Source organism: Lepidochelys kempii, chromosome 4 (assembly GCF_965140265.1).
Source record: "Lepidochelys kempii isolate rLepKem1 chromosome 4, rLepKem1.hap2, whole genome shotgun sequence".
NCBI lineage: Eukaryota > Metazoa > Chordata > Testudines > Cheloniidae > Lepidochelys > Lepidochelys kempii.
In genome coordinates, this window is record NC_133259.1 from 51,441,927 (window position 1) to 51,460,766 (window position 18,840).

At 42.2% G+C, this 18,840-nt stretch overlaps 1 protein-coding gene across 4 annotated transcripts in view; it reads right to left on the reverse strand.

Annotated features, from left to right (window-relative positions):
• TBC1D9 (TBC1 domain family member 9) overlaps positions 1–18,840 on the reverse strand; it is an 85,006-nt gene that overhangs the window by 35,835 nt on the left and 30,331 nt on the right. For 3 of the 4 annotated variants that reach the window (XM_073341202.1, XM_073341203.1, XM_073341201.1), the window contains 5 exons: positions 10,433–10,551; positions 8,029–8,257; positions 6,522–6,783; positions 5,332–5,539; positions 1,243–1,449 (listed from right to left, as the gene is read on the reverse strand). In XM_073341202.1, coding sequence (XP_073197303.1) covers positions 1,243–1,449; positions 5,332–5,539; positions 6,522–6,783; positions 8,029–8,257; positions 10,433–10,551 — 1,025 coding nt within the window. The remainder of the gene's footprint in view (positions 1–1,242; positions 1,450–5,331; positions 5,540–6,521; positions 6,784–8,028; positions 8,258–10,432; positions 10,552–18,840) is intronic. The other variant, XM_073341204.1, reaches the window with a different exon arrangement.

Genomic DNA, 18,840 nt, shown 5'->3' on the forward strand with positions numbered 1-18,840 from the left:
TCAATCAATCTGAGGCAGTATGGCAGACTCATTTCACATGACGCTAATACTCTGGGTGTTTAGTTTCTGTCTCATTTCACCTTTGATAAAAACTAAAATCTGTATGCTTAAAGTGGCTTACATATCTTTTTTTTAATTTTTTTTTAAATAAACAATGACTACCTTTACACCAGTAAAAAAGGGAGACAGTTCATAATTGGACCATATGATTTTAGAGCTTTATTTTCTGTTAAAATGTTTAAAAGTCTAGTGGCAATGGAGCAGCAATTTAAGATTGCTCAGGTTAAAAATCCTTATTTTCAGAATTAAAATGTAATCTTGGGCAAGTGAGGAGTTATACAGAAGGTGACAGTTTAAGGCAACACCTGTTCATTTCTTCCAGGTGCTACAACAGTTAGAATTCATTTGGAACTCACATAAGTTGACAGTTGTCATATTTTTACTGAATGTTCCACCACAGTAATTTTAAAACATGGAAGGAGGAATTTGAGCTGCTCTTCTGTACAGATGATGGTAGATACTCAATGGCCAGTTAAAGGTCTTATTTACAAGCTGTATTCAGGATATTAGAGAGACAAGGCGGGTGAGGAAATATCTTCTGTGGGACCAACCTCTGTTGGTGAGAGAGAGAGACAAGCCTTCAAGCCACACACTTACTGGACTGGAAAAGAGCTCTCTGTGGCTTGAAGGCTTGTCTCTCTTACTAACAGAAGTTGATCCAGTAAAAGATATTACTTCATCCACCTTGTCTCTCTCATTTACAAGCTTGCAAAACACCCAGCACTAAAAATTGGAGCCTCTAATCATAGAATATCAGGGTTAGAAGGGACCTCAGGAGATCATCTAGTCCAACCCCCTGCTCAAAGCAGGACCAATCCCCAATTTTTGCCCCAGATCCCTAAATGGCCCCCTCAAGGATTGAACTCACAACCCTGGGTTTAGCAGGCCAATGCTCAAACCACTGAACTATCCCTCCCCCATCACACAGCAGCTAACGCCATTGTCAAGGAGAGTTGGCAAGTTGGGAATTTTTTTCCCAGGTTTAACCCTAAAAATAGATTCCAGAGTCATAATATTTCAATCTGTAAGATGAAGATATGAGGGTCTTAGCAGAAATGACTTAAGTTTTTATAAGCGTTAGTCTTTACACAGAAATCTCAAGAAAATGTCTCACACATGGACAAAGAAACTACAGTTAAATTCTCTTCTGTCAGTGAAATGAATTACATTTTTTCCACACACCTCATCATCCGAACTGTTGTAACTTCCAGCAATCTCTTTTTCAGAGTATGTTTTTGGAGTAGTTTGTAGAAGGAAGTCAGAGATCCTTTGCACAAGAAAGTCTCTATCCTTCAAGTTGGCAAAGAGAAATGTCATTTTGTTTTTAGTGCTGATGGATAATGGGCTGGGCAACACACTAGAGCTGTCTGCCTTTTCCACTACTGACACCTAGGGAGAAACAATAACCACTGGTCATGGCTTTTCAACAGTTACCTTGATAAGCACCATTTTCAAAGTTGAATCTTAGGGATCATCTTTGAAACCAATGCAGCAGTTTCTAGTACACTTTTCTTTTTCTTTTTTTTCCTTTCTTTTTTTTGCATTTTTTATAGACAAAATTGGCATCATCATGCATCACTACTCCTACTGGAAAAAACAGCATCTGTAGTGAAACAAAGATCTCTGCACTGAAAACAGAAATTGATGGGAAGCCCTGGTGTAGGTGAACAACAGTCTTTTCCAACGCAAGCCCCTTGCTTTCATGAAACAAAAGCATGGCTTTGTAGGCTCTAGATCGTCACACCTTACTTAGTTTGTTATATCATACTTTATCTTTAATAGGTTTTCAGTACAACCGCCACATTTCCACAGTATGTGTCCTATGAGCTCCCTAGAGGCCACACAGTGCTCTCCTACTCAGAGTTACAAAGCGAAGTACAGAGTGTGCCCCTCAAGTGCTACTTTTTCCTGACTCAGCAAGATTTCAGAGGATCACAGCCTCATAAGGTAAGCTGTACCTTTGATATTTCAGCCAGGGCCTCAGCTGATGCTGCTTTATTATGCTAGCTCTGTGCAGAAGTGCATTTGGTGGATTTTGTTATATTAAACTAAAAAATGGAAACTTTTTTTGGCTTTAATGGTGAATAAACATGTCTTAGAATCTACCTCTAATTTACTGCTGACAATAAATGCAAAGAACTATTTACAATTTTTAAACACTAAATCACTGGACCAGATACTCCAACCCACTATGAATACAGACATCTATTCCAAGGACTTCTTTCTACAACATCAAGGAACCTGCAATAAGTAGGGAACTTTCCCCATCTCGTCCTCTCCCCAGGAATCTCTTCAAAATCTGGAGAAGGGCAAGATGCTTTTTCTTGTAAGGATTTTGTCTGGCTTTCTGTTGTTAATTATATATTCACTAATCAAACTCCACCCTGTATGCAGTATTCAGAGCAAAACCTACAAAGCACAGCTCAATATTTCCATCAAGCTTCCGGAAAGGTAAATCACAACATAGAACACCCACTGATCAATTATACACAAACTATAAATGTGTGATGTATGTTCTATGCTCGACTGATTATGCAGTTAAAAAAACAAAATCAATCAAGTTCACAGAAAGACCTCTTCTCCAGAGCATACAGCACAGCTGTAAGTGCTTTTAACCATCACTTTTATACATGGATCAGAATCTTCTAGGTAATAAAAACTGCATTAGGCATTTCAAGATAAGAGAGAGCACATTTTGGTTTACCAAGGTTTTTTTTTTAAAGTAGCAATCCACGATCAGACATTAGCACAATACCTTAATGTTTCATTAGTTAAAAGGGCTAGATAATTTGTTTTTCATTTAACATCTCCTCTGAAGTTGTATTCAAAGACTGCAATACATAGCTCAGTCTCAAAATATTTCCCATTCTCCTCCCCAACCAACCCAAAAACCTTCTGTTTTTCAATGAACTATAAATCAGCTCTTTATTAATGCAAAAGAGCCTCATTAACAATATATTTAAGTTAACTAAAGAGAAATATTCCTATATTAGGTTTCAGAGTAGCAGCCGTGTTAGTCTGTATCCGCAAAAAGAACAGGAGTACTTGTGGCACCTTAGAGACTAACAAATTTATTAGAGCATAAGCTTTCGTGGGCTATAGCCCACTTCATCAGATGCATAGAATGGAACATATAGTAAGATTATATATATAAAACACACACATACAGATAAGTTGGAAGTTACCATACAAAACTGTTATTATCACTACAAAAGTTTTTTTCTCCTGCTGATAACAGCTCATCTTAACTAATTAGCCTCTCACAGTTTTGTATGGTAACTTCCAACTTATCTGTATGTGTGCATATCTTACTATATGTTCCATACTATGCATCCGATGAAGTGGGCTGTAGCCCACGAAAGCTTATGCTCTAATAAATTTGTTAGTCTCGAAGGTGCCACAAGTATTACTATATTACTTTTCCGTTCCACTTAAAGAGCTGTCTGAGGGCATTCAACACAGAGGAAGCACAGATAAACACAGCGCCAGACTGGATGGGTTATAGCCAGGATGCTGTAGCATCAGCAGAAGCCACAGCAGACATGCTTCCTTCTTAATGACAGCAGACAATCACCTACTCCCCTCTCCAAGTGCAGACACATGCCCACCTAAAGCATTGGTCCTTGAGGCTGTGGCTGCTGATGGGAGTGAGTGGTGCACTCAGAAAATGAAAATTTTACTTTCTGACCGCTGCTCCAGGGCAGGTGCTTCTAAAGGTTATTGGGCCTGAATGCCTTTGTGCCTATCTGCAAAGGTGTTTCTTTGCTCTAGTAAGTCAGAAAAGGCTGGAACTTAGGGCCTGATCCAAAGCCACATGGAGTCAATAGAAAGCCTCCCACTAACGTCAAAGGGCTTTAGATCAGGCTCTTAAAGTGCTGCAAACACCAAGTTTATTATTGTTTTCAATGTCATAATTACTGAACAATAAACCTCAACAGTTTACACAAAACTTTTAATAGTTAATATGTATTTCCTCTGAGAGGCCATCTGAATCCAATGCTGATAGCTATAGCTGCTGCTATCAGAAACAGCTGCCAGTTCCACATCCAAAAGAAACTACAGTGCTTCACAAAGGCATGTGGATTTTATACCCACACCCCAAGATATTTTCTCCACTAAACTTCATTGGCACAGTTCATTGCTCCTCTTGAAGTCTCTGTAAACGGAGCACTGTGAATTTAAGGTCTGATTGTGAACCGCCAGGATTTAAAAACACTGATACATACCACTGAGAAGCTGGACTTTGAAGTTTCCAGTGGAATAGCATTTGATTTTTTCTTAGTGATTTGTGAAAAATAGTACCTCAAAATAATCAGTAGTTTTTCAGATTAGGCAAAAATATAGGCCATTTCTCATATGGGCTGGGATGCGTTTAGCATTCCAAGCATCCTGGGCCAACCTGCCCTGGCTACACAGCAAGTTACACTCTTACTTCCCAGTTAAGTCACCATTTTAAACAAATTTCCACATCCCAAAAGGCATGCAAGCCATACAATTTTCTCCCCATCACAACACAATTACATAGAATTTTTAATTACAATATGCTTAAATTACTTTTATTATTAGGATAATTTTAAGTTCATATTAAAATACAAAGGTTGCGTCTATCAATCAGGAGTATTCTGTAGCAGTTTATTTTAAACACAAATGCTTCAATGTAGATTTTAAATTGCAGGCAACCATATTTAAAAGTAAAAGACCACTGTGCAAATATGCAAATAGGAAACTAACAAAAAATTGACTAATGTTGCCTATATGAAAACTCTTCCCCACCCCTAAAATACCAACCGAAGCCATTCTTCATAAGAAGCAATTCACTGTGTTACCATTTCTTTAAAACTGGCCAGGCTGGCCCAGGATGCTATTAAGCATTTCTGTTTAAAACGGACATTCAAATCTTACCATTTGACAGTATTTTTATTGAAATAGGTGCTGTTGGTCACCTCTAAAGAAGTTTAATGCCCCACTTGGCTGGATGGACAAAATCCATGCTGTTGCCCTTAAGTATAAAGAATATAAACCAGGGAAGATAGAGGAATCCTGAGGGCTGGAAGGAGGAATAGGAAAGAGTCCCTGTGAATCATAGTTGTGTGCGCATAAAACTAAAGTTGCTACTAAACTGGTGCTACTTTGTTTACCACACTACCATGATGTGACAACAGGACAAAGGGATTAAACAGCTTCCCAGCATAACGAAAATGAATGCTCAGATCCATCTTAAAGGTAGACAAGTAAAACAATTTACTGTAGATATTCAGAATTGACACTCACCTCTCGAAGGGGGATAATGAGGCTACATAAGTTCTCCTCCTTACTCGTAAAGCAGATGTAATTTGTAGAAACAAACATCTGACCCAAAATGTGCATTTTATTAAATGGAGTCCACAAGGTGCAATCTGTGTGTCCATCTAATTTCTCATCTTTGGGAAGTCGGAACAGTGCACGGTATCTCTCACTCTTTGCTCTAGCATCAAGATCCCTAAAGACAGTGTTTTAGGATATACAATATTTACATAAAAATACATTTCAGATATGTCTTTGCAGGTCACATAGTAAATATATACTTGGAACCCATTTATTTATGTAGCTGTACACAAATGTGAAAAAAATCATTAGGAAAGTTATTTCTATGAGACAGCTTTATTAATATCTTGGTACAGGTACAGCCTTGGAATTTCTTAATCGTCTATAGATCCATGGTAGGTCTTTCTAATGTGCTACATATATTCTATCACTGTTTAACACGAGGGAGTAGTGTTAAAAAAAAATTAGAGCGAGACAATGCACCTCAATTGTTACTATGTAACAAAAGAAATGCAACTAAAATAGAAGCTAGACTACAATACGTTTCATTAATATATTTAAAATGTAAAAATAATTAACAAGGAGCAATTCAGCTACACTGTAATAATACCATTAGAGAGAGAGAGAGAGAGAAATAGAAATACTTTCTGTATTGCATTTGGCACTTTTGACTTTTCTTTTTGGCTCTGTTTTACTGTCAGATGTAAGAGTTACAAGCAATAAGTTCTGGACAGAACAAACTAACTATACCCACATCTGTTTGCCAGTTATAGGACTAAATACGCACAAATGGGCTTGATTCTCATTTATGTTAAGACCCCTTTACATGGCTCTGGCAGGGTAAAAGGGCCTTAAAGTGGGTATGCGTATGCATTGTAAGGCCCCTTTAAATGGTCATAGCCTTTTAAATGTTACTCAGTGTATATGAGAATCTGGCTCAAATGTTCTATTCTTATTTTGGTAACATGCCTATAAGGCCTAGGCAGATTTTTCCATATCCACCTTCGATGGCAGACTAAACAATGGTGTTTAAGTTACTCTCCATCTCTCACTATCACTACAAAACAATAATGCTTCTTGAATTAAAAACTACTAGACAAAATTTGGAAGTAAAAGGGTATATGAGGTCCTAATGATTAGAAGTCAGTGTTACCAACCGTTTCAGTGCAGATACTTTTTTAGGAGATTTCTTTTTCAGTTTTGGTAATGACTTGTCTTGTTCAAATCCTTCGTTATCCAAGAGCTGTCTCATAGCTATGTTGGCAAGCTGTTCCATTAATTTGAATGTCTCACTGATATTGAGGAATACCGAGAAGTAGTGTTCACTTGACCTTGTGCTCACTTTGATCATGTCAGGAAAAAGCAGCGTAGCATTCTTCTCAAGCTGAGTGATATCAACCCAGCGGATCACTAACTTTGCTGAACAAAGAAAACAGAAAAGATTCAGCACAAGAATGAATCATGAAAAAAGGCTGGCACCCCAAAGCATTTTTCCTCCTTCGTGTGAGAGGGAGGGCATTAGTTCACCGATTTGATATTGTGTGTGTCACAGAATGAATTCAGATTGGATTTTCTTCTATCTTGGCAAGGTGGAAGAACAGAACAAGCAGAGCAGCCAACTTGGCAAAGCAAAAAAGATAAAATTTGGCCTCCTTGTTACCTAATGTTTCAGTGTGATTTATTTATATATGAAATATTACACACAGACACATGCACCATGATAGTGAGGGATCACAAAGGCCATATTTACCTCTTTTCTTTGCCAAGATGTCTGCCCAGACTCTGATCTCCCTCTGCCCCACTATGAGGTCAGCAAATGCAATCTGGGCACACCAAATTGGCTGCTTACTACACTGCCTCTAACATGCAGAGAGGTCAACTAATAGAATCATGTTTTTCAAAAAGTTTGTGAAAGGCCTTACTTTAACAATGATTCAGTGTACCAACAGCTGTGACAAAAATAAACTGAATTTATAAAAAGACCATAGGGATATTCATATAAATCTGTATGTAGACAGCAGCTCTTGCCATGGAAGCAATTGTTTGTCAATCATTCAATTTCAATTGTCAGACTGCTTTATTTTAGGATTACATATGAGGCAAAATGACATTAATTGTAATAAGTTATTCTGCGCTTTATTATAACTTTACATGGTATCTTCACTGTGTTTTGGTCAATAGTATCAGGTATCATTCAATTTGTCAGAGAGAACCATTAAGTTTTGCTTTATAGTAAGACACATACAGAGTACCATATATTGTCCACAGGATATTTGAATCTGCTCAGAGGTCTGGAGTATTAGTAGTCATCCTGATGGAGATGTATTTGGGGGCTGAGTGACAGTGAAGCAGTCAAAGGCGTAGGGTACATGCAATTTATCATGAGGCTCTTCAACGGATTCCACAGATTCTACCGTGTATATGATTTTTATATTTATATATTCATAGAAGTATCAAAACAATGTTGAATTCTCTGTGTACCTGAACTACATGATTGGTGTGGTTCAGAAAGTTAGCTCCCTGGGGTAGGGATTATGTTTATTTAAATTTTTGCACAGGACCAAGCACTCTGTCAGTATCCAATAAATTAACAAAAATAAACTGCAGCAGATTTCCTATCCATCCTCAGATGGCCAGACTGACCTGCCATTGTTAAAAACATACCTTCTCTTCCCATGAGAAAGGAATAGAAGCAAAGATGGTTAATGCTGAGGTACATCCAGCCCTGACGGGGGACCTTCCCCTTCCAATAACTACAGGAGTAGTAGTTCACCAGTTTCTCTTCCTCTGGCATCCCAAACAGCTTGTGAAACTTCACTATGGCTTCTTTAAACTTTTCTGTGTCATCATCCTCTTTGATACCATTGATTTTGTTGTACTCTGCGATGATACCCTGAAGAGGAAGAAAACATGAAGGATGTTCGCCACCAAAAGATATTTGACATCTTTGTCAGACATTAAACTTTGAGTTTAAATGCCATGACCGTTACTCTGTTGTCAGAGAAGTCAGTTTCCCTCACCCTTACCTTTTCAGAATGTACTACCCACCTTCTGTTCATCAGTTATCTTCTATCCTACAAGCCAGACTTTCTGATGTCTTGACCTCTTACCTTGCTTATGTCCCAGATAACTATTCAATCACACTCCTGCATTTCTCAGTAGCACTACCCCAACTATTACACTAGTAAAGAGGTTAGGAGGAGTCACTGCAACTTGTCAAAAAAAGTTCACAAATATTGCATCTTCATTTTTTCCATCACATTTTGGTGAAAAATTGTAGAAAAACTGAATTTTGGAAAAATGTCAACCAATTCTAGTGAGTGCAGAGAGACTAGGTAAAAGAGACAAATGTGACTTTGATTGTAAGCTCTTTGGGGCAGGGATTGTCTTTCTGTTCTTGTTTGTACAGCACCTAGTACAATGAGGCTCATGTCCATGACTAGGGCTCCTAGATGCTACGTTAATATAAACAGAACACTATAGGAAAACAAAATGTTGTTACTTTTAGAACAAGGAGCAAGGAGAGAGGTATGGTTATCTCCAAGAAAGCACCTGGTCTTCTTTTGATTATCCCAACAGAATGTGGGAAACACCACATGCTATTTCATTCACGGTGTGGTGAGGGGATCAAAAACATAATGAAGAGCACAATTCAGATGCTGGTAGAGCTGTCCACTGGTTGAGAACAGGCTAATGGCAGCCCTGAAAGTGCTTTCCAGTTGTCCTGTTTTAAGCCACTGGATCTACCTCAAATACCCCCAACTTGATAGGACACCCATGTCCTTTTCCCCAGCCCATCCCAGGCACAAATATTGTTTGAGTAAATAGGAATGGACTTTCACTAGAGCAGAGGAGTTTTAGTCTAAATAAAAACAGATCAGGTAGAAACTCCACCATTGCTACTTTCTTAGTGATAAAAAATAACTTATGACCCTTCTTAATAGGTGTTAAATGAAAGGCTAGTACTTGGTAACTGAAAGGATAGAAAATTTCTTGTTTACTAATTGAACTATTACAACATGGAAAAAAAACCTAATAATCTAGAACATATCCCTTCTTTAACTTAAGGTTAAAAGGGAAAGTGATTTCATCCCTTTAGGTTAGCATAAACTACTTTGGGGAGCGTAGTGGGGGTGGTGAAGCCTTCTTTGTTGTGCAAACATGCAGTTGTACAGGAGTTTAAGTAGTAACACTCTTCTTAACAAAGCTGTGTTTGACACAATAGCGGTCTCATGGAAATAGGTATTTTAATGCTACAGGTTTAAACCATTTATAAAAGGGGTCTATTGTATTTATTTCTGATCTGCTACTGAAATTTACTGAAGCACAGCTGGGTTTTTAAGAGGTATAATTATTACATGAGAGGTTAGAATGGAATCAGATGGAGCCAACAGGCTTCATCACACACAGTTTATGTACCAGTATATATATTTTGCTTAGAAGTGAGATTCTGTGCAGAAATAACTACACTGGTAACCACCACCTTTATTTCAATATGACTGCATCCACGCTAAATATACCGGTGTAATTAAAGTGGTCCAATATTTGTGCATAGACAAAACCTATGTTATTCTTCTAAGTTTCTGTATGTAATAGAGGAAAACATTATTCATTCTAGACAGAGACAGAATTATCAGTTGTTTTAAGTGCTTAATGTTCTATTGGTCAGTAGCGTTAATAAACAAGTGTGTTTATTTTCAAATATTCATCACACATTTTTAAAATTTCAAAGCATGAGTGAATCACAGAAATTTTTTGGATCTAAACATTTGTTTCCAGCTAAACATTTGTTTCCTTTAATCTACTTTAGATGTTGAATTAAAACCAGAGGAGAGGATAGATGAAGTGGGGACTCCCACATATAAATTATTTTGATTACACTGATATAGATATTTATGCTCCAGCAAATTTCCCTAATCTAGATATGCACACAATATCATTTGGAATGTTGCTTTCCTTTCAAGGAACACAGTGGTGTATAGATCACTGCGTCAGATGCGATGAGACATTACAGTTCTATAGTCACATCTATAATCAACAACAATTTCTATGTACATATATATGCTACCTGTATTTTTCCTCTGACAAATGTGTTTATGTCATTTTCATTTTCAAAGATTGAAAGAGTTTGCAACAGATTCTGTTCAAGCCATTCCCAGTGTTCAGTGATTTCCTTCCTTGAACAACCTGCACAAAAGAACAAAGTAAATAATTCACCGATGTCTAAAATTTGTTCACCATGATTCCCAAAAACAAACAAGATATAAAGCAAAATGAAAGAAGTAAAATGTTTCACACAATGAAACAAATGTCATAACCTCAGTAAATTGAAAAATTCTCCCCTAACCCCCAATTTCACTACTAATGATTGGTGGTAACTCCCAACATGAACCCACATGGGTTATTTTAAAACTTTTCTGTATCAGTACTTAGTTTAAATATCAATGAAGAATACTACATTAAAAATCCTAAACATAAGGACCTTAGTATATTTGTGGAATTGTAAATGACATGCTAATGAGATCTAATTACTGAAGGTGGTGGCTGCATTGTTAGGAGCACAAACCAAAAGATAACTGTACATTATACAAATAGTTCTTGACGGAGGTAAATCCTAATATAGGATACAGTTACCAAACTTCAAGATCAAAATCATGTTTGAAACAGGCAATCAGTGGAATTTGTCAATAGGTATCTCAGACCATAAAAGAAAGAAATTTTCAAAACTTCAGATGGAAGAATATCTTCATCAAAAGAATGTGAATTTTGACAGCACTCTAAAGGGAGGCACATCTTTTGTAACGATGTCACTTTTACAGTGAAAGCTGAGACAGACAATATCGGGCTTGGTTTCTAGGGAGCGGGGGGGAGTCAAACAAGATTTCTGCCATGGAGAAACACATACACGTACATTCTGTAAATGAATATAGGGCTAGAATGAAGGAACTTTTCATGGATCAGGCATTCAATAGGCAACATTTTACTTTGGTTTTCTCTGCTGTAAGCTTCCACTAAACACCACTTTTCCTTTATCTAGCTAGCACTGGTTTTGACTATTATACAATATTTTCAGAAATAGAGATGCTTGTGCTGTCAGAGATCTCTCTGTCCTGATATGGAAGGCAGGAATAAATCCATAAGTACTAGTTTTAGGCACCAAGACACCTGCACAGGAATGGCTGGATTTTTGTACAGACAACGGCTTAAACATCATGGGTAGCCTAACCTGCTACACCATGATAACACTCTGACATGAGCATGCTGTTCTCATGCCCTCCATCCACACTGGCTGTGATAAGCAATACAGCTATCTGGGCATAAATACAGAGATTCACAGCACCACAACTCACTGCACCACTCTATGCTCTTATTCACAGGTGTTGCAGGGCAACTTGTCTCCCCACTCTACGGATGATGAGTGAAAACGGCCTAAACCCTGGAAATTCTCATCCTGGCAGGACCCAAGATGCTATGGTGGTGTGCTGTTATATGCGAAAGGCATCAATCCTGCTCAGTCTAATAACAGACAGATGCTATTTTTTATGGAGGCAATGTTTCTTTTTTGTGCCTCTGAAGAAGCTGCTGCCGAGGGACAGTGGTGGGTATCTTCGGGTAGGCCTACACTGCAATGTAAACCCAGGGTTAGCAGACCATGAGTTGTTAGATCCTGGGTTTGTTAACATAGGATTTGAGCATCCACACTCGTTTGTAACCCCAGGTTAGGAATTGTTGAACCCTGATCCCACCCTGGGGCTCCAGTGTCTACACTGCATTATGTGGGTCTGAGTCCAACTACCCGTATCCCAGACTTCCTAGCACCCTCCCAAAATGTTGCTGCTCTAGCTTAGGGGTGGGCATACTTTTTGGCCCGAGGGCCACATCGGGGTATGAAACTGTACGGAGGGCTAGGTAGGGAAGGCTGTGCCTCCCCAAACAGCCTGTCCCCTGTCCCCTATCCGTCCCCTCCCACTTCCTGCCCCCCTCAAAATCCCCATCCCATCTAACCCCGCCCTGCTCCTTGTCCCCTGACTGCTCCCTCCTGGGACCCCACCCCCTATGTAACTCCTCGCCCATCCCCGCCCCATCCAACCGCCCCCTGCTCCCCGTCCCCCGAACGCCTCCCCCGAACCTCTGCCCCATCCAACCGCCCCCTTCTCCCTGTCTGCCCCCCCCAGCCCTGGCCCCCTTACCATGCTGCTCAGAGCGGCATGTCTGACCGCCACAGCGCCTGGCTGGAGCCAGACACGCTGCCACGCTGCCCTGCATGAGCAGGCAGCCCCGCAGCCCAGAGCATTGCCCGTGCAGCAGTGTGGCTGCAGGGGAGGGGAGACAGCAAGGGAGGGGCTGGGGGCTAGCCTCCGGGACCAGGAGCTCAGGGGCTGGGCAGGATGGTCCTGCGGGCCGGATGTGGCCCACGGCCCATAGTTTGCCCACCTCTGCTCTAGCTCATTGTTCGTGGTGCAGTGTGGGAAAGCTTAACTGTCCAGAGGACAAAGGATATCAGCCCATGGGATTATGGAATACTTTTGGCAAACTCCCAGAGCATGAGTCCACTGTGGCTGCATCTACACTGCATAGCATTAGAGCTTGAATCCTGGATCCTGGTTTACTTGGGCTCAGACTCTCCACCCCATGGGGTCCTGTGACCGATCCCTGGGTTACTGTGATTTGTTTGTAGATGGAGGTGGGGTTCATTTTGAGCCAGAGTTTGAATCCTGGGCTTACATTGCAGTCTACATAACCTTAGAGGCTGCTTTTGGCCCGTGCACGGTGAAGCCAATGGTTTACCAGCAGAAGCACAACAAAAGAAAGGGACAATGGGGTGTGGGACGGAGGCAGGGACCAAGCACATGTTGTCTCTCACGGAAAATCATGGTTTTCTGCTTCTGGATCTGAACCACAAGCACACTATGGTGTGACCACAATGAGACGGCAACATTGGATGACCAGCAGTGGGTCCAGAACTTTTGTATGAGGAAAGCCCCACTCCTGAAGCAGAGCACCCAGATGAGTGAGCCAATCATGCTCCAGAAGCACGTTGCTATTGCCCTGTGGAAGCTGGCAACCCCAGACTGTACTAGATTTGTTGTTAATCAGTTAGAGGGAAGCAAATCCACAGCTGCCGCAGTGGTCATAGAGGACTGCAAGGCAATTAATGCTGTGCTATCTTCCAGGTTGATAAAAATAGGAAATATTCCTAAAATAAGTGTGGGTTTTGAATGGATGGGCATGATGCCATGGCGTTCTAAAGGTTTGTTTTGTTTCAATGTGGCGAGCTGGTATGTGGTTCCCCTGCCCCCAACAGCACAGTCACTGATGGGAGGTCAATGCCACCTGTCATATTAGGTGACACAGCGCACCTTTCACTGCCATGGTTGACGAAAACCTTATCCCGATGTGTGCCAACTGGACAAAAGGCAGTTCAACAACTCACTGAGCAAGTTCAGGATGGTAGTGCAATGTGCCACTGGCTTGCTGGCAGTGCTTACAGGCTCATGGTAGTCTGTTTAATGCTATACCCAGGAATCTCAATGGCCACTGGGAATATTTTAATACTTTCTAAAAATAACAATAATAAACTGCACTAGTGGGAGTGTGCCTTACCACGGAGAGTTATTTGGATGGTAGTGCCTTCAAGGAGTGTATTACAGCAAGTTACATTTTGCCCAGTCTGGCTACTGCAAAAGAGCCAGGTGAATGCATGCTGATACACAGGTTTCTTACTGAGCATTTTTCTGCTTTATCTAACAACGGATATGGGTAAAGACAGAGATCGCACAAGGAGGGTCGGACCAAGGACACCAGGCAGAGATATCTGAAGGTAGATCCTTATGGTCAGGGATCAGAGCACAGACAGATGGCAAGATTGCATACAGGAATACATTCCCAGAGGGCTTGGGGGAGGAGACTGGAGAACGATCATGTATTGATTCTTTGGACTGGCTGTGGCAGAATGTTTTCACTGCCATTATCTTAGGTTAGCAATACACAGCATAAATTAACTTGGGGGTTTGCCCTACATATCAGGGTACAGTGGCTGCCTTGCCACGTAGCACAGATAGAGGTGCGTGGATGTGTGAATGTCAGATGTGTTAAGGGGAAAACTATAGTTGAACCCAAGTTAGGTCCGCAATGAAGACAAGACCAAGATGAATCTTAAGCAGATATTTTCAGAACACAGGTTCTCAATGTGTGAACATTAATATCTATACCCAAAACCTCCTTCTAAGATTATGTTCATCCAACCAGGAGGGAACAGAATCAATACCCACATGACCTGGGTTTCCAATCACAGCTAATCAACAGCTCAAATTATAACTAGCAAATAGTTCATGAGCAGCTAATTGAATGTAACTACAGAATTCAAAAAGAAAAGGAGTACTTGTGGCACCTTAGAGACTAACCAATTTATTTGAGCATGAGCTTTCGTGAGCTACAGCTCACTTCATCGGATGAAGTGAGCTGTAGCTCACGAAAGCTCATGCTCAAATAAATTGGTTAGTCTCTAAGGTGCCACAAGTACTCCTTTTCTTTTTGCAAATACAGACTAACACGGCTGTTACTCTGAAACCTACAGAATTCAAGAAAGTCAAGCTGCTCATGAAGTGACAATTAGAAAGAGACTAACCAGAAGTAATTATTTGCTACCAATTACTTCAGTTTTAATATGAACATAGATTAAGGTTATAACAATATATTATAGCTGTGTTACAATATAAAAGCTTTTGTAGGTGATCTTGATGCAACCATGCACAAACCAATTATTTCCTAACCCGTCAATTATAAATGTGATGTGAATACTAACCCAGACCTCACTGACACAGTTTTAGTGAAAGCAATGGAATGAGATCATCTATGCAATTCCTAGGGAGTATGACAGATATGGTAATTTCCTGCAATATCCTTGAAAAACCTTAAAAACCTTATTTATTATTGTAGGCCAGGATTGTATGTAGCAGGGAGATGTGACCAATGTAACATTCAAAAGACTACACTGAAAACGTGTCAGACAAGTATGGACTTTTGGGACAACGAGCGTTAAGTGGATTTCCTGGGGATTCCCTAGGGAGAGGGTAATGCAAATTACCCAACTCTTGTTACGCAAAACCCTACCCTTTTGAAACTATCCTCTGAAGAGAGGGTCTTGGTCTGCTAATTATCTGTTACTGAAGGCCAAGATCAAAGGCCTAAGTTGTATAAAGAAACAGCTGCTCTGCCCAGCCTGGGTTCTGGTTCTGAAACTGAGAGACAGTTATGAACTTGCAACCATGGGAAACCCAGTTGTGGGTTTTGAGGAACTGACACTTATGAGAGTTCGAGGCTGGAATCATTATGACCCAGTCTGGTAAGCTCTTTAGCATGCACCAAGGTTCTTCTATTGTTTTTTTAAAATTTTCCCAGTAATGCTTTCACTTCAAGAATAAAGGTGCTTGCTTATAAAGAATTGTATAGTAAATTTTAACTGTGGATAATTATGCAGTTCATAGCCTCTGGAGAGGAAGCAAAGTGCAGACACTAGTCTATTTACAGTCTGGCTTGCTGGGAATATAACTGTATAAAGCAGGGGACTGTGAAGCCTTGAAAACTCCTGCTTAGGATGGAGAGAGATTAAGGTCAGCAAAAAGCAGTGACAAACTGTGTAAGTTATGGACAAAAAACAGACCACCAGCAGCATGACTGCTCTTCTCCTACACTGCAATGAGGTACAGTTTGGCCACACCATCATAAGGGCTCTGCACTTCTTTTCTAAGGGCTTGTCTACATGGCATAGCAATACGCACCACAACGGCATGAATTCTAATGCACACTGTGTTGTGCACTAACTGACCCATGTAGACCCTGCTGGGAAGAACTAAAAGTTCCCTTGCGTGCGTTAACATGCACTAGGGAACTTTTCGTGCATGCCAGCAGGGTCTACTTGAGCCAGTTAGCACAACAAGTTGGTGTGCATTAGAATTCACATGCCTTTGGTGTGTACTGTGTAGACTAGTCCAAAGTCATCTATTTCTCATTTGTGGCTCATCAAATTTCAGGTTATTTTCATCGCTTCTGTAGAGAGTTTCCTATCAAGTCCTCATCTCACACACCCCTCCATCTCATTTTTACATTACTTTGTTGCCAATATCTCATGCTTTACTCCTCAAAACATTAACTGGTCTGCCACAACTCTGTGTGAGAAATGAAAGCAAAATAAACAGCAACTCCACCAACCTCAATAACCATTTCAATATAATTATGGGCATTAGAAAAATGTGAGTCAATTAAGAGTTCTCAGATAGGTCTCTGCAAGTAGTGTAAGAGAAACAAATGAAAAACAAACATTCTCATGAAAGTGCCACCTGGCAGTAAACTCAAACACGGGCAGACGAGGTCATAAAAGAGACACTATCCTAATCTCGTAGCCCAAATTGTTTACCTAGTGAGATGGATCAGTTAATCCACCCACAATTCGCATTTAATGTTGAATAGAATATTTGATGTTGGGCAGAATTAATGAGCAGGATGTGCTAACAACACACCTTTTATCATAGTCTAGATCAGTGATTTTCAAACTGCGGGTCGTGACCCAGTACTGGGTCATGCAATGGGTTGCGGTGGCTCTCGTCAGCACCGCCGACCGGATCATTAAAAGTCCTGTTGGTGGTGCTGTCCGGCTAAGGCAGGCTAGTTCCTGCCTGTTCTGGCACTGCGCTGCTCCCTGGAAGCAGCCAGCAGCAGGTTCGGCTCCTAGGCAGGGAGGCCACGGGGCTGGCCAGCGGGAGCTGCGGGGGGAGGAGCGGTGCCTGTGGGCAAGAGCCACGTGGAGCCGCTTGTGCACCTCTGGCTAGGAGCCAGACCTGCTGCTGGCTGCTTCCAGGGAGCAGCATAGTCCGTGGGGACAGGAGAGGCAGGAAGCCTGCCTTAGCAACCCCACTGCGCCGCTGATTGGGAGCCGCCAGAGGTAAGTCCCAACCCTGCGCCACAATCCCCTGCCCTAGCCCGGAGCCCCTTCCTGCACCCTAAACCCCTCATCCCTTCTCCACCCCAGAGCCTGCACCCAAAGCCCGGACCCCTCTAGCACCCCAGCCCCCTGCCACAGTCCTGAGCTTCCCCCCCAACCCAGAGCCCCCTCCTGCACCCCAAACCCATCATCCCTGGCCCCACCCCACAGCCCTCACCCCAAACCTCTGCCCCGAACCTTAGTCCCTCGCCCGCCCCAAACCCCTCATCCTCAGCTCTGTTGGATTACAGACATCAACAATTTTCTTCAGCTGGGTCACCGGAAAAAAAAGTTTGAAAACCACTGGTCTGGAACAGAGCTCTCCAACCGTTTTACTTACAAGATCACTTTTTGAATTTAAGTGCAACCCAGGACCAACCCCGCCCCCTTCCCAAAGCCCCGCCCCACTCACTCCATCCCCCCTCCCTCCGTCGCTTGCTCTCCCCCACCCTCACTCACTTTCACCAGGCTGGGGCAGAGGGTTGGGGTTCGGGAGGGGGTGCGGGCGCTGGGCTGGGGCCGAGGGGTTTGGAGTGTGGGAGGGGGATCCGGACTGAGCCTGGGGCAGGGGTGCAAGCTCTGGGAGGGAGTTTGGGTGCAGAACGGGGCTCCAGACTGGCGTAGAGTATAGGGGTTCCGGCTCTGGGGGGGGGTCAGGGCAGGGGGCTTGGGGTGCAGGAGAGGGTATGGGGTACTGGCTCTGGGAGGGGGCTCAGGATGGGGGTTGGGGTGCAGGCTCCTGCCAGATGGCACTTCCCTCAGGCGGATCCTGGTCAGCGGCACAGCGGAGCTAAGGCAGGCTCCCTGCGTGCCCCGGCCCCACGCCACTCCCAGAAGCGGCCAACACGCCCCTGCGGCACCTGGCGGGGTGGGGGCAACACGTGGCTCTGCACGCTGCTCCTGCCTGCAAGCACTGCCCCCACAGCTCCCATTGGCTGCAGTTCCCTGTTCCTGGCCAGTGGGAGCTGCAGGGGCGGTGCTTGCAGGCAGGAGCAGCATGCAGAGACCTCTGCCTCTCTGCCAAGGGGGCATGCTGACTGCTTCGGGGAGCGGCGTGGGGCTGGGACAGGCAGGGAGCCTGCCTTAGTCCTGCTGCGCTGCCGAACTTTTAGTGGCTGGAGATCACGATGGACTGGCAGAGGCTCCAGGATCGACCAGTTGATCATGATCTACAGGTTGGTGATCACTGGTCTAGAAAAACTTATTCTACCCTGTCTACACTTGGTTTTAAAACATATTAGCTACCACATATTAAAACCATGACTTTTCGTGCCATGGACAAGCTTTGGACCAGCTTAGCACATTTTAAAGTATGCACTGTCTTATATACACTAGACTTAAAAGGTAACACACTCCAACACACCTTTAAATTCTAGTCAAGACTAACATTTAAAATTAAATCAGGTCAACTTTTTATATAGCATAAGGCAACAGGGAAGAGAGAGGATGTTAGAAGATAAAGGGGACAATAGCTACTATGCATAGAGCAGAGACTA